The 13291-nt window shown below is 41.0% G+C and overlaps 1 protein-coding gene across 1 annotated transcript; it reads right to left on the bottom strand.

The window, feature by feature from the left end:
* Positions 1–1409: 1409 nt before the first annotated feature.
* On the bottom strand, positions 1410–5338 carry LOC134814357 (proprotein convertase subtilisin/kexin type 5-like). The gene is made up of 8 exons (XM_063822455.1): positions 5278–5338; positions 5000–5119; positions 4570–4665; positions 4261–4404; positions 4051–4146; positions 2798–2998; positions 1592–2542; positions 1410–1447 (listed from the first exon to the last, which is right to left on the bottom strand). The coding sequence occupies exons 1-8, from the start codon at positions 5336–5338 to the stop codon at positions 1410–1412; spliced, it is 1707 nt and encodes a 568-aa protein (XP_063678525.1).
* Positions 5339–13291: the final 7953 nt, after the last annotated feature.

Genomic DNA, 13291 nt, shown 5'->3' with positions numbered 1-13291 from the left:
GTTATGTGTCACGTGACTAACAAAACTCTATTAAGTCCTACTCATATCTTTGAAATCATTAAAAACGTTCATCCCTAAATATCATTCACACTCAAAACTATCTTGAGTTAACATATAAAAAATCCTAAAGATATTATAAAGTCTACAAGAAGATCGTAAAAAACATATTAATGGCAATTACTTAAAATTCTAAAACATAAAACGTTGTTTATACATATCTTCCGTACATAACATAAATATATTGGAACTATATTTTATAATAATTTAAAATAATTTTCTCCATAAAATACGATCAGGCAATATGTTCAGTTCAGTCAAATCTTTTGCATTATTTTTTTTAAAAATTTTTTTTATTCTTTTATTACGGTCACTCAAAATTAGTTTTTAAAAGTTACTTTTTACTGCCAATACTTACCCTTCATAGTTAGCATAAAATTTACTTAACAGCAAAGGCAAGAGGCTAACTAGTAACTGCCTTTGCTGAGTTTATAATGTTTATAAACACAACTGTGTCTCACAGTGATGGGAGTTCTGCATCTTTTTCCCGGTTATTCATTCAATGAGGCTGATCGTTTCTGATTCTGAAATGGTGATTTTATTTTTTAGTGGGACATATTATAGTTGGTTATATAATATATATGGTTCTATATATATAATACTACAGAGTTTTGGTAATCAAAGCAAAAGTTAATGTAAGAATGCAAAAGTAAATTTTGATAACAGTTCAAATTAGGACAAATAAGATTAAATAAACAATAACAATGTGTGTATCAACAGTTGAAGGATTTTTCAGGAATTCAGAAACTAGAAAAAAGGATATTATAAAAAGTACTTTAAAAGTGGACATTTTTTAAACCTTAAATTCTCCAATTATTGGTTGCCAACATTCGTATATAGTCTTTTGCAGCATCGTGTTTGTTCCTGGGGTTGGTTATTATTAGATTTAATTTAGGATACTTATCATTTGACGTTTTCAAGATCTTCTCGCTTTTTCCATTTGAATGGAAAGCGCCAGATTTTTTTCTGGTAGGTTTCTAATATTTGCTTGGATCTATTATCAAGTGTTAATGTTGTAGATTGAGCTGGATTCTACCTACGTCAACCTCACAATAGTATTAAGTGTACCAACTCAAATTAATAACTAGGTACCTACTGTAATTGTAGTACCTGAAAATAGGGTTAATAAAAACGAACACAAAAGGAAGTTCGCTTTTGTGTTATGGCTGTGGTTATTTCAACAGCTTAAGTATATAAAGCCTGTAGATAATGTTAATATTTATTGGATTATTGATAGAACAGGTTTGTTTAAATAAGTCAACAAAAAGTATTCTTCCGCTTTTTGTACCCCACTTAGTGCCCTATTAGTGCCACTGCCCTCAGCTTCATCAACACTTTAACATCGTGTCTTGTCAGTTAAAAGTTCGTTCCCGCTGCCTAGGGTTGAATTCTGCAATAAAATTGCTTTACTATTAGAGCTTTTCATTATAACTAAAAAGAGGTCTCCAAGGTTATAATCAACATTGCATTAAAACTTTGTTTAAATCTTTGATTTTAAAATGGATTTTAATTCTATTTTGCTTTTCAACTGAACCTGAATTAACGAAATTAGGTTGTTTACTGTTCCCTGTGTTGACTATTGGAGAGCCCAAAGTGCTATTTGGAGTTGTTGGTTTCGGCAGCATTTTTTTATAGGATTCATCCATGACCGCCACATTTATTTTTTGTCCTCGTTGGTTTCCGAAATCTAGCATGATGGGAAGATCGTCTGCTGGGACAGTTTCCGGAGCTGTCAGGTTAATGGCAGGTTTTTCTTTAGACATGGTCGGAGTGACTGATTGCAATACAATCGAGTCCGTTGTTATTATGTTATCTTCTGTATTGGACTTGGATACAGTTTCCAAAATCTTTATTATCTCTGATTTCTCCGATTCCTTCAAAAATTTAGATTCTCCCCTCCTCAAATGTTCCATTGACCTTATCATGACCAAACTTAGCTCGTTCACCTCAGAAGTAGGATGTTTGGTTAATTTCGAAAGAAGATCAACAATTTCATGAGTGTCTCTGGGGGACAGTATAATGTCTGCTCCCGCTTCAGCAACACAGTTCAGTTCCTTGTTGAGATCGTGTACTTTGTCTGCATTCAAGTCACTTTCAACTTCAAGTACTGATTGCAAGCAAGATGACAGTGGGGAATCACATTCATCGGTGTCAGTGTTATCATCCCAATATCCTTCTACAGTGCACTCTTTGTAAAGTTTCTTGTATGAATCTCCAGGACAGTTAACTGAGCTTCTGTTTCCTGCCCAGGTTTCTGCAAATTCTATAGGTGATCCCTTATTCAACCACGGTAGTGTGATGGAAATAGGCCCACACCTGAAATTGGCACTTACAGGCAAGCAAGCTGTCTTTTCCCTATTCACAGATCCAGCGCAGGCTAAACATCGGGTTTGTTGAGGATATGGTTGGTATTCAGAGGGATCACATCTCAGGCAGCTAGGCTCTTTTCCTCCATTGCGAGAATACCACCCAGGTGCACAGATATCTGAAATTATTGACTTTTTTATTGTAGTTGCATAGTTTATAAGCTTTGCACTTTTTAGACGTCATAGTTATTCAAAAGCCCATCTGTTGGTTTGAATTAACTATTTAATAAAGTTCAGTTGCCGAATTGCTTTAGTACTGATAACAAAAACTTAGAACATACGTTTAATAATTTGAAAATCTAAATCTATGACGAAACTACTATTTTAAACGACTTAAACCGTGATAGACACTTTCTATATTATTCCTCACATACCACATTGAGTTTTATCTGAGTTTGCCAATATATTATCATCACATTGTCTACAGAAAATAGCTCCCTCTTTAGGACTAATCATGTTTCCCGTACAAGAGACACACTTGGTTGCATCCATGTCAGCTGATCTGAACGTTCCCGGAGGGCACAGTTCACATGTTATCATGCTGCAAGTTTTATACTGCCCAGCTGGGCATGTTACTGAAACGATTGTATTATTACATCTCATAATATTCATCATTTATTATTTATTTTGAATGCGAGTCTAACTAGTTATCAATTTTATGATTTTGACAGCACCTGGGTGTCCAAATTGCAGGACCTAAAGCTCTAAAGTTATTATTCTTTGACCTATTTTTTATTTCGTCATACTGGAGTCTGGACCAGCTATTCCATTGTTCTTTTCTGAGTATATTCTATTCTCGTACTGTTAAAAACTTGAAGAACTACTAAAGTCTTGGGATTGACGATATCTCTAATGAGCAGTTATAAAGTACGGGGCAAGTAGTCTGAGCGAACAGAAAGTAGCAAAGTGGTGTCTCACGGAGCTGTTCTTCAAAGATCTATGAGTCCGCTTCTGACTCTGGTAATCATCATCCCGTCCATTACAACCAAAGAATTTAATTTTTTTCGAATAAAACACCTCGCTATGGTCGGAATAAATAAAGGCAATTACATGACGCTTGTTTCATGTAAAAAAAGAACGATAAGATTGAAACATTTAATAGCTTTCAGAGGTAGGTTTGTATCGAGAATGACTCGAACAGAAAATTTTCTCAGTCGAAATCTTCCAGAGTTTTGGTTCATGTTTCATGCTACCATGCTACCCTGATCATTATTAGCCGAAACTAGTCCGTACCTTCATTCGAAAAATTGTGTATCAAATGGTCGACTTCGAAAAATATTTATGGCTCATAATGATAGGTAACCTGAAAGGTAACCTGAAACGTAAACAAAAGTTTTTTTCCAGGATAACTTAATTTTGTGACTTAGAAAATGTTCAGCCTTCAGTCCCGTGCAGCTCACTGCAGATATATCATATTGAATCACGTTGACCTGATTAATTTGGTTGTGTGATAATTACAACAATAATTACAACCGCTATTTTAACAGTTCGATCCCACGATTTTGTTTCCTTTCCCAATTCTAACCCTTTCAAGCAACCAGCTCTAACATTACTATACCATTGCTTGCTTGGGGGTCCAAGTCTCAATTACTGTGTAACAATAGTATAAGCTTCCAAGTTATCTTACCACAGGCAGTTTTGTCAGTGTTTGGTGTCCATCCTGTTTCACATGTCTCACAGCTTGTCATATCTTTGTTCTTGTAGCTTCCAGCTGGACACTCAGCTGAAAAATAAGAAAGTAGTTAGAACCTAATGTGACATAAAATATAAAAATGTGTATAATACAGAATACTCTGAATTACCCCCTGCCCCCTGGTCTTCAGATAAGAATCCTTACCACACGCAGTCCTCCCTAAGTTTTGTTCCTGGCCAGGTCCACAAGTCGTACACAAGGCTGCTCCTTCTGAACTGATCGTGTTATCAGGACATTCTTTACATGTGTTCATGCCAATGTTCTTGTAGCTTCCAGCTGGACATGGCTCTGAAAAATTAAGAAATCTTTAAGCAGCAATTCGTTTGAAGTTACGTTATTACTAAGAAGTTATTGTGAGTACCAATATCCTTGGTTTTCATTCTTCAACACAGTTAATTTAAATTTGAAACATAACAATAATATTAAATATATGTAAGCTTAAAGTTATCTTACCACAGGCTGTTTTGTCAGAGTTTGGTGTCAATCCAGCGTCACATGTCTCACAGCTTGTCATAGCATCATTCCGATATGTTCCTTCTCCACACGGCTCTGGAATTATAACGTTATAACTGGCAAATCTTAGTGGAAGCTAAGAAAATCGTTATTATGTAAGTACAGTTCAGATGTTTCACAATAACAGTAGAGAAACATATGTGATAAATTAAATATCCACATATTCCACAGTTTTTCAACGAAATTATTGCAACCCAGACTCTTACGCCCTTATGGTTCTTGTCTTTTCGTACCATAAATTTGCCTTCTTGATTCTTAGCCCTATCTGGCGCCTTATCCTTATCCCGTCTTAACCCCTACCATATCTTTACCCAATACCCATCTATATAGATATAATCATCTCAGCTCGGTCCTTGTTAACAATTCTTACCACATTTTGTTCTCTCACAAGTTGTACACAAGGCTGCTCCTTCTGAACTGATCGTGTTATCAGGACATTCTTTACACGTGTTCATGTCAATGTTCTTGTAGCTTCCAGCTGGACATGACTCTAAAGAATTAGGAAATCTTTAAGCAGCAATTCGTTTGAACTACCTTTTTAAGAGGTCATTGTGAGTACCAATATCCTCGTTTTTCATTCTATAGCACAGTTAATTCAAATTAAAAACATAACAATAATATTAGATATAAGCTTTAAAGTTATCTTACCACAGGCTGTTTTGTCAGAGTTTGGTATCAATCCAGCGTCACATGTCTCACAGCTTGTCATAGCATCATTCCGATATGTTCGTTCTCCACACGGCTCTGGAATTATAACGTTATAACAGGCAAATCGTAGTGGAAGATAAGAAAATCGTCATTTTATAAGTACTTAAGTACACTTTAGATGTGTTACAATAACATTTGATTCAAAACAATATTTGAAAAATTAAATATCCACATATTCCACAGTTTTTCGACGAAATTATTGCCACCCAGGCTCTTACAGTTCTTGTCTTTCCCTACCACGAATTTGTTTTTTTGATTCTAAGCCATATCTGGCGCCTTATCCTTATTTTTTTATTGATTTTTTTTTGATTTGAAACTTTTACAAAATAGCAAGTATACAAATGTACAGCAATTCGAACAAACATATAAAATGGGCCGAAATGTATAAATGCTAAAAAGCGTGGGTCAGTGAAACAAGTACAGAGGACAACTTTCAGAACAGGAGTTTTTTGGCCGCCCAAAGTCTCAATAACATCACCTCCACCTAGTAATAAAATTATGAAACGTGAAAAGTGTGAAACAATCAAATAATAATGTATTTATATAATATAATTGTCTCTCAAATACAGATAACGTCCGTAAACTCTTAAAATATTCCTACAAGTACATATTATACTGATCGGTGTCCGAGAAACATGAATTACGTCATCATGGTGCCTTCTTAACCCGGCTACAGACCTTCCCGTTACGGATGTAGTGGTCGAGATGAGTCTGTTCAGCCCTCCTCTTCTTCAGGTTAGTTACCACGTTCTTCCTTGCTGCACGCTCTTCACTGGATCTATCAGGACAGATCCATACATCTTTGTGTGCATCAGCCATCCTCAGTCTCCCTGTTTTCATCAGAATCTGATGAACTGCTGTTGAGCTAGGGACGGTGATCTTGACTGGTCGGATAGCCGTGATACCTGGCCTCTTCCAGCCGACTCTAGTCGCTTCAAAATGAGGTTTCTCCCCGATCTCCTCCAATACTGCGGTTACCAGAGCTGGAAGCTGTTCTCCATCCTCTTCTTTCAGTCCAAACACTATCAGATTCTTGCTCCTGTCCTCCTCTGCAGCCACACTCTTTATTACATTCTTCAGAATTTTACTGTTGCAGACCGCGCCATTTGTGCTGTTCTTTTGTACAGCGGCACTGTAGCTCTTAATCCCTGTCTCCACCGTTGTTTGTACTGTCTCTTCAACTGACGTCTTAAACAACTGTAGTTGTTCGTCCTTCTGCACTAGCAACTGGTCCTGCAACCTGACCATCTTTTCCTTGTCTGCTAGTGCTTCCGTCTTGAGGCACTCAACGATTTCCATCATAGCGCTCATCTGACTACTCTGCCGTCGTACGAGGTCTGCTGCTTCCATAACCCAGTTTGCCATATACCTTTTATAGATAGACGGAGACATGAGTATTTCTTTGTCCATATCTCCACGAATTTCGAAGTTTTCTAATTTCAGTTCTCTTGCCATCGAAGTGAACCATTTATCAGCACATCCCTCTACATCTTCCTTTTCTTCATAGTTGAAATCCTTGAGTTTTTTCTGAGATCGGGTCAAATGTAAATCATCCTCCGTGGTGTACATTGTATAGTAATGTACAAGTATACACACGCAAAGGCTTACTACGCGGTAGCAGCAAACTGAATTTATCGCAAAGTTACAAAAGATAACAGAGCTCGATAATTGCAACGTAAGCTACACACACTGGCAACGTAAGCTACACACACTGATTATTATTATAAAAAAATTTGGCGGCCAAATTCTAAATTTAGCAGTGCAAATTTTGGAATTTGGCCGCCAAATTTTTTTAAAGGCCTAATTTAAAATTCTGTCCCAAAACTTAAGGTCATGAGACAATTCTACGTTGATTCTGAAAATTTCATGAAAAAATATTGAAACCCTATTGAGTTCTATTGTTTTGAGCGAAGTCAATTTTGCAAATATCGCGAACTGAGATATGGGCGATTTTGTTCATTTTTTGCGATTATTTGAACACAGAATCCACAGTTAGGTAGATATTGAGCTGACAATCATAGAGAATGTGTAGTATAGGCTGATTTCTTTAAAAAATGTTGATATTTGACCAATTTATGGACCAAAATCGATCAAATTTGGTGCGTATGCCCAAACATGGGCATATGGTTTTTATCCCATAACTCGGCAAATTTTTATCCAATTTTGATGAAAATTCATATACGAATTCAGGGAACCACTAGCTACAAGTAGAGCACCTAAAATCTGGATTTTGGGCATGTTCAGGGTATTTGGCTAAATTGGGCCTGATTTGGACCAAATATGGGCGTGGCTGCCCCGCGGACACCGTTTGGCGGTTGGGGTTTGGGACCCCCTCAAAAGTTCGGTCACTGGTCCTAGTTTGTTGGTCAACTGCTATCTCGAAACCAAGTTTCACAAAAAAATCAGGGTGAACCCCCCCCCCCCCCCCCCCCCCCCCCTTAAAGTTATCTTACCACAGGCTGTTTTGTCAGAGTTTGGTGTCAATCCAGCATCACATGTCTCGCAGCTTGTCATAGCATCATTCCGATATGTTCCTTCTCCACACAGCTCTGAAATTATAACGTTACAACTGGCAAATCTTAGTGGAAGATAAGAAAATTGTTATTATATTTAAGTACAATTCAGATGTTTTACAATAACATTATTTAAACACTAGGTATGTGACAAATTAAATATCCACATATTCCACAGTTTTTCGACGACATTATTGCAACCCAGACTCTTACGCCCTAACAGTTCTTGTCTTTTCGCACCATTAATTTGCCTTCTTGATTCTTAGGGCACTATCCGTCGCGGAGTCGAGTCCGCGGCGGAGCCGCCGGACTTCGAGCGGACTCCGAGCGGACTCCGGCGGTGCTCCGCCAAAATGTATTTACAGTGGACTCGAGTACATTTTGGCGGACTCCGAGCGGAGCCGAGCGGACTCCGAGCGGACTTTAAAGTCCGCCGCGGACTCCGAGCGGCTCCGCGGCGGCTCGGCGGAGTGTCCGCCGCGGACTAAGCCACTAGGCGGACTCCGGTCCGCCGCGGACCCCGGCGGAGTGCTTGGCGGACTCCGCCGGACCTCTCCGCCAGACTTGAATCCGGCGGAGTCCAGCGGAGCTTGGCGGAGTCCGCCAGCTCGGCGGACTCCGCTCGGAGTCCGCCGGACTCCAACAGAGTCCACTGACTTCCGACCTCCGTCTTCCGACCCTCGGCTAAATTTGTCACGTGACATACAACATAGCATTTTGCAATATTGTGGTCAGATGAAAAGGTCGCTAGTGATAAACCTTAACCATTACCCTCACAATGTCAATGGTGTACAACTCTAGTCCTAACTTTGACCCTATAATGTATAAACGTTGACCCTAACCCTCCACCAAACCGTCCGCAGCGAAATATCAATGTCATTGACTGGTCACGTGACCAAAACAATTTTTGTCATATTATCAAACATGGGGAAGCGTTTTTAGTTTTACCCTACACGTTGCATGTAGCGTCATTCGGCCGGATCCCAGCAAGCAAAAATACGTCGACCATCACAGGACGACGCCAGCCAGCACTCTCTACGCTCTTCGAGCCCCGATCGTCCTGTGACGAAGTAAGGACGAAGCCTGAGGTCCTCAGGTAACATCGACCACCGATTGAAAATTCAAAGATTTTTTGACATAAAGGTCAAATGTAAAACTAAAATCTTGATGCTGATTGATTGACGACGTCAATTTTTGAGCACAGCGCGAGCGCATGCGGAAAAGGACCGCGTAGCTAGTCAAGATGTTGATAAATATTTGGCTTGTGGCGCGATGTGTTGCTCTAACTATAGCCCTCTCGCTTGCAGTAGCGCGCGACCGCCGGAAATGACTTGTGGAACAAGCACGCCCGCAGCGGCGCGAAAGCACCTGGTTAGCTAAATGAAAGCGATGTGCCTTGCATTGTAAAATGAAATCCTACTAGCTGACGCCACTCGCAGCTGTGATGTTCGCTGTACGTCAGCGATCGAAATTTATACGCGTATCACCCGTTAAGATGTGCCACCCGACGCGCCACGCAATTTTTCTCGTTGCTCGTCGCACGTCGACGCCCTCATTAAATTTTTGGAGAAAATCGCTCGCCAAAATTTGTTGGACCAGGACGATGTCCTAGCCTGGCAGCTCATTGCGCGGCGCGTCGCAACGAGCTTCGTTGTTCGTCGACGTGCGACGAGCAACGAAAAAAATTGTGTGGGCGCGTCGAGTGGCACATCTTAACGGGGGATACGCGTATAAATTTCGATCGCTGACGTACAGCGAGCAGCACAGCTGCGAATGGCGTCAGCTAGTAGGATTTCATCCTACAAGGCACATCGCGTTTACCTAGCTAACCAGGTCATTTCCGCCTCCGGCGGTCGCGCGCTACTGCAAGCGGGAGGGCTATAGTTAGAGCAACACATCGCGCCACAAGCCAAATATTTATCAACATCTTGACTAGCTACGCGGTCCTTTTCCGCAATATGCGCTCGCGCTGTGCTCAAAAATTGACGTCGTCAATCAATCAACATCAAGATTTTAGTTTTACATTTGACCTTTATGTCAAAAAATCTTTGAATTTTCAATCGGTGGTCGATGTTACCTGAGGACCTCAGGCTTCGTCCTTTCTTCGTCACAGGACGATCGGGGCTCGAAGAGCGTAGAGAGTGCTGGCTGGCGTCGTCCTGTGATGGTCGACGTATTTTTGCTTGCTAAAAACGCTTCCCCATATGAGATAATATGACAAAAATTGTTTTGGTCATGTGACCAGTCAATGACATTGATATTTCGCTGCGGACGGTTTGGTGGAGGGTTAGGGTCAACGTTTATACATTATAGGGTCAAAGTTAGGACTAGAGTTGTACACTATTGACATTGTGAGGGTAATGGTTAAGGTTTATCACTAGCGACCTTTTCATCTGACCACAATGTTGCAAAATGCTATGTTGTATGTCACGTGACAAATTTAGCCGAGGGTCGGAAGACGGAGGTCGGAAGTCAGTGGACTCTGTTGGAGTCCGGCGGACTCCGAGCGGAGTCCGCCGAGCTGGCGGACTCCGCCAAGCTCCGCCGGACTCCGCCGGATTCAAGTCTGGCGGAGAGGTCCGGCGGAGTCCGCCAAGCACTCCGCCGGAGTCCGCGGCGGACTGGAGTCCGCATAGTGGCTTAGTCCGCGGCGGACACTCCGCCGGGGCCGCCCCCGGAGGGCCCCTCCCCCCCCCCAAAAAAACCCCCCCCCCCCCCGGCGGACTTTTAAAATCCGCTCGGGGTCCGGGTCGGGTCCGCTCGGGGTCCGCCAAAATGTTTCTCGAGTCCCTGGAAATACATTTTGGGAGCACCGCCGAGTCCGCTCGGAAAAGGCCCCGGGGGCTCCGCCGCGGACTCGACTCCGGACGGATAGTGCCATTCTTTGTCCCCATCTGGGGCCTTACCCCTTTTCCCGTCTTAACCCCACCCCCCTCCCTTTTTTCCCCTCTATATAATAATTCCAAATCGCTCGGTCCCCCTTTTTAACAATTCTTACCACCAAAAAAATTTTTTTTCTCCTGATTTTCGTTCCTGGCCAAGTTTTACAAGTTGTACACAAGGCTTTCTCCTTTTAAACGGGTCGTGTTATCAGGGAAAAATTTACATGTTTCTGCCAAAATTTTTTTGTAGCTTCCCCGCTGGACATGGCTCCCGAAAAAAATTTAAAAAATCTTTAAGCACAATTCGTTTTAAGTTATGTTATTTTCTAAGAAATTTTTTTGTTATACCAATATCCTTTGGTACTTAAATTTCGATAATGCTATCGCTTGCACAAGTGTACAGATTTATTGTGGTTGACAGAGCGTTTCACTTACAACACTTACACAGGGCTTTTACTCACCTCCTGTGCACTGTGCAAGTGATTGTATTGCTTAGTACTCAAGTCATTACATTCAGATTTATGAGTGGTTCACGAGTGTGTTATGAGCTTAGGAAGCACGATAACTTTCCTGCGAAGTGATCGGACGGTAAACACTGTAACCAGTATGTCGTTTCTGGTTACTGTGGTTACTAATGGTTACTGGTGACTGGTTACTGGTTACTTGTGGGTTACTGGTTATGTGGTTCTTGTTACTGTTGGTTATGATAAACTGGTTATAGGTTACTGGTTACTTCATACTTGTGGTTCCTGGATACTGGTTACTTCCTACTTGTGGTTAAGGTTACTGGTGGTTATTGTTATGTTGTTTAGGGTTACTGGTTAACTGCGTTATGAGTTACTGGTTACTGGTTACTGGTTACTGGTTACTGTTTACTGGTTACCTTAATTCATCCACCCTCTTGTCATTTGTGACGTGAGCACGACTTATGCGTGTGCCTTATTGTTAATCTGTATCTTTCTAGATCGTGTTGATGACTGGCTGAAGTATTAGGGGCCATCTAATTAGGACGGGCCGCCAAATCGCAGATTTTTTACCACCCCCTCCCCCTGTCGGGTATGTCCGACTTTTCAAAACCACCCCATCCCCCGGACTCCGGATTTCCAGCTACTTTCTATGAGTACAATAAATCATCTCAAATTCCTTGTTAATAAAATGTGTAGTGTTAAATCTTTCTTCGCTCTTATGAAGTTATGAGTGGGTCGATCCATGACAAAGGCCTGTTGCCGAAACGTCGATATCGTCGATCCTGTCAAAATTCAGGGGATTCTTAGACTTACAGAGTAATTAGTGTCAAAGAGTTGACATAAATGGGGACTTTTTCGTTAATTCTGCCAAAATCAGAAATCCTCCCTCCCCTGCCCGGATTTGTCCGAAATTCCAAAAGCACCTCCCCACCCCATCCTCTATTGGTCGGGACGTCCTAAGTAGATATAGATGGCCCCTTACGATTTGTGTTAAGCGTGACAGTAATACTGGGCAGCTGAATCCTCTTCAATTCGGAGCCTTATGGGTCGTCATTACCACTACAATTGGACACTTATCAGGAATCAGGGATAGCTCTATGTCACGAGTTTGTCCCGTACATGTAAGCTTTAGAACCAATCACCCCATATTATATATATCTAGCATTACACTAATCGCTAACTTCACCTAGCGATTTCTATCCTACAGTTCATACTTCCTTCCCGATCACTATAACACCTATAAGCGCACATACAACGACTCATCTGTTATGTTCTACTTCCTTGCCAGATCGACTTCTAACCTTAGAGGGTTGTTTACATAGTACGTCATCAATATTTTAGCAAGTTTCCCCCCTCCCGCCCTCCTTAATCAACCGTAATCAAGGACCCACCCCCCCCCTCCAAATTTGTTTCTAGTGGACATTTTCAGATCTCAAACCCATGGGCGGAAGTTTTATAGACGGACATTTTTTCAGACCCACGACTATCTAAAATCTGTGCTATCAAGGAGCCATGCTATTTGAATACTCCATAGTGTATTGTCAAATTGTTTTGGCAACCAATTATGGTCCAATTATTAGCAATAAATTCGTTCAGCCCCTTGCTCCGCTGGAAACTACATGACTAACGATGGATGTCAGGAATGTGAAGAGAACACTTACAGTTTCGATAAAACACGCGGAAATTTGCGTGTTTTCAAATATAATCGGGCTATCTAGATACTGCCCAGGTTTATACTTTTGCATTTCAACTACAATAGTGAAGTCCCGACCGTAGGCACGGGTAACACTAGTAACATTGTAATTCCAGAGCCGTGTGGAGAAGGAACATATCGGAATGATGCTATGACAAGCTGTGAGACATGTGACGCTGGATTGACACCAAACTCTGACAAAACAGCCTGTGGTAAGATAACTTTAAAGCTTATATTTGATATTATTGTTATGTTTTAAATTTGAATTAACTGTGCTATAGAATGAAAACCGAGGATATTGGTACTCACAATAACTTCTTAATAAGGTAGTTCAAACGAATTGCTGCTTAAAGATTTTCTAATTCTTCAGAGCCATGTCCAGCTGGAAGCTACAAGAAC

Source organism: Bolinopsis microptera, chromosome 4 (genome assembly GCF_026151205.1).
Source record: "Bolinopsis microptera isolate Bmic1 chromosome 4, MBARI_Bmic_1.0, whole genome shotgun sequence".
NCBI classification, from domain to species: domain Eukaryota; kingdom Metazoa; phylum Ctenophora; class Tentaculata; order Lobata; family Bolinopsidae; genus Bolinopsis; species Bolinopsis microptera.
The sequence above is the reverse complement of the archived record's forward strand: the minus strand, read 5'-3'. Positions and strand labels throughout refer to the sequence as shown.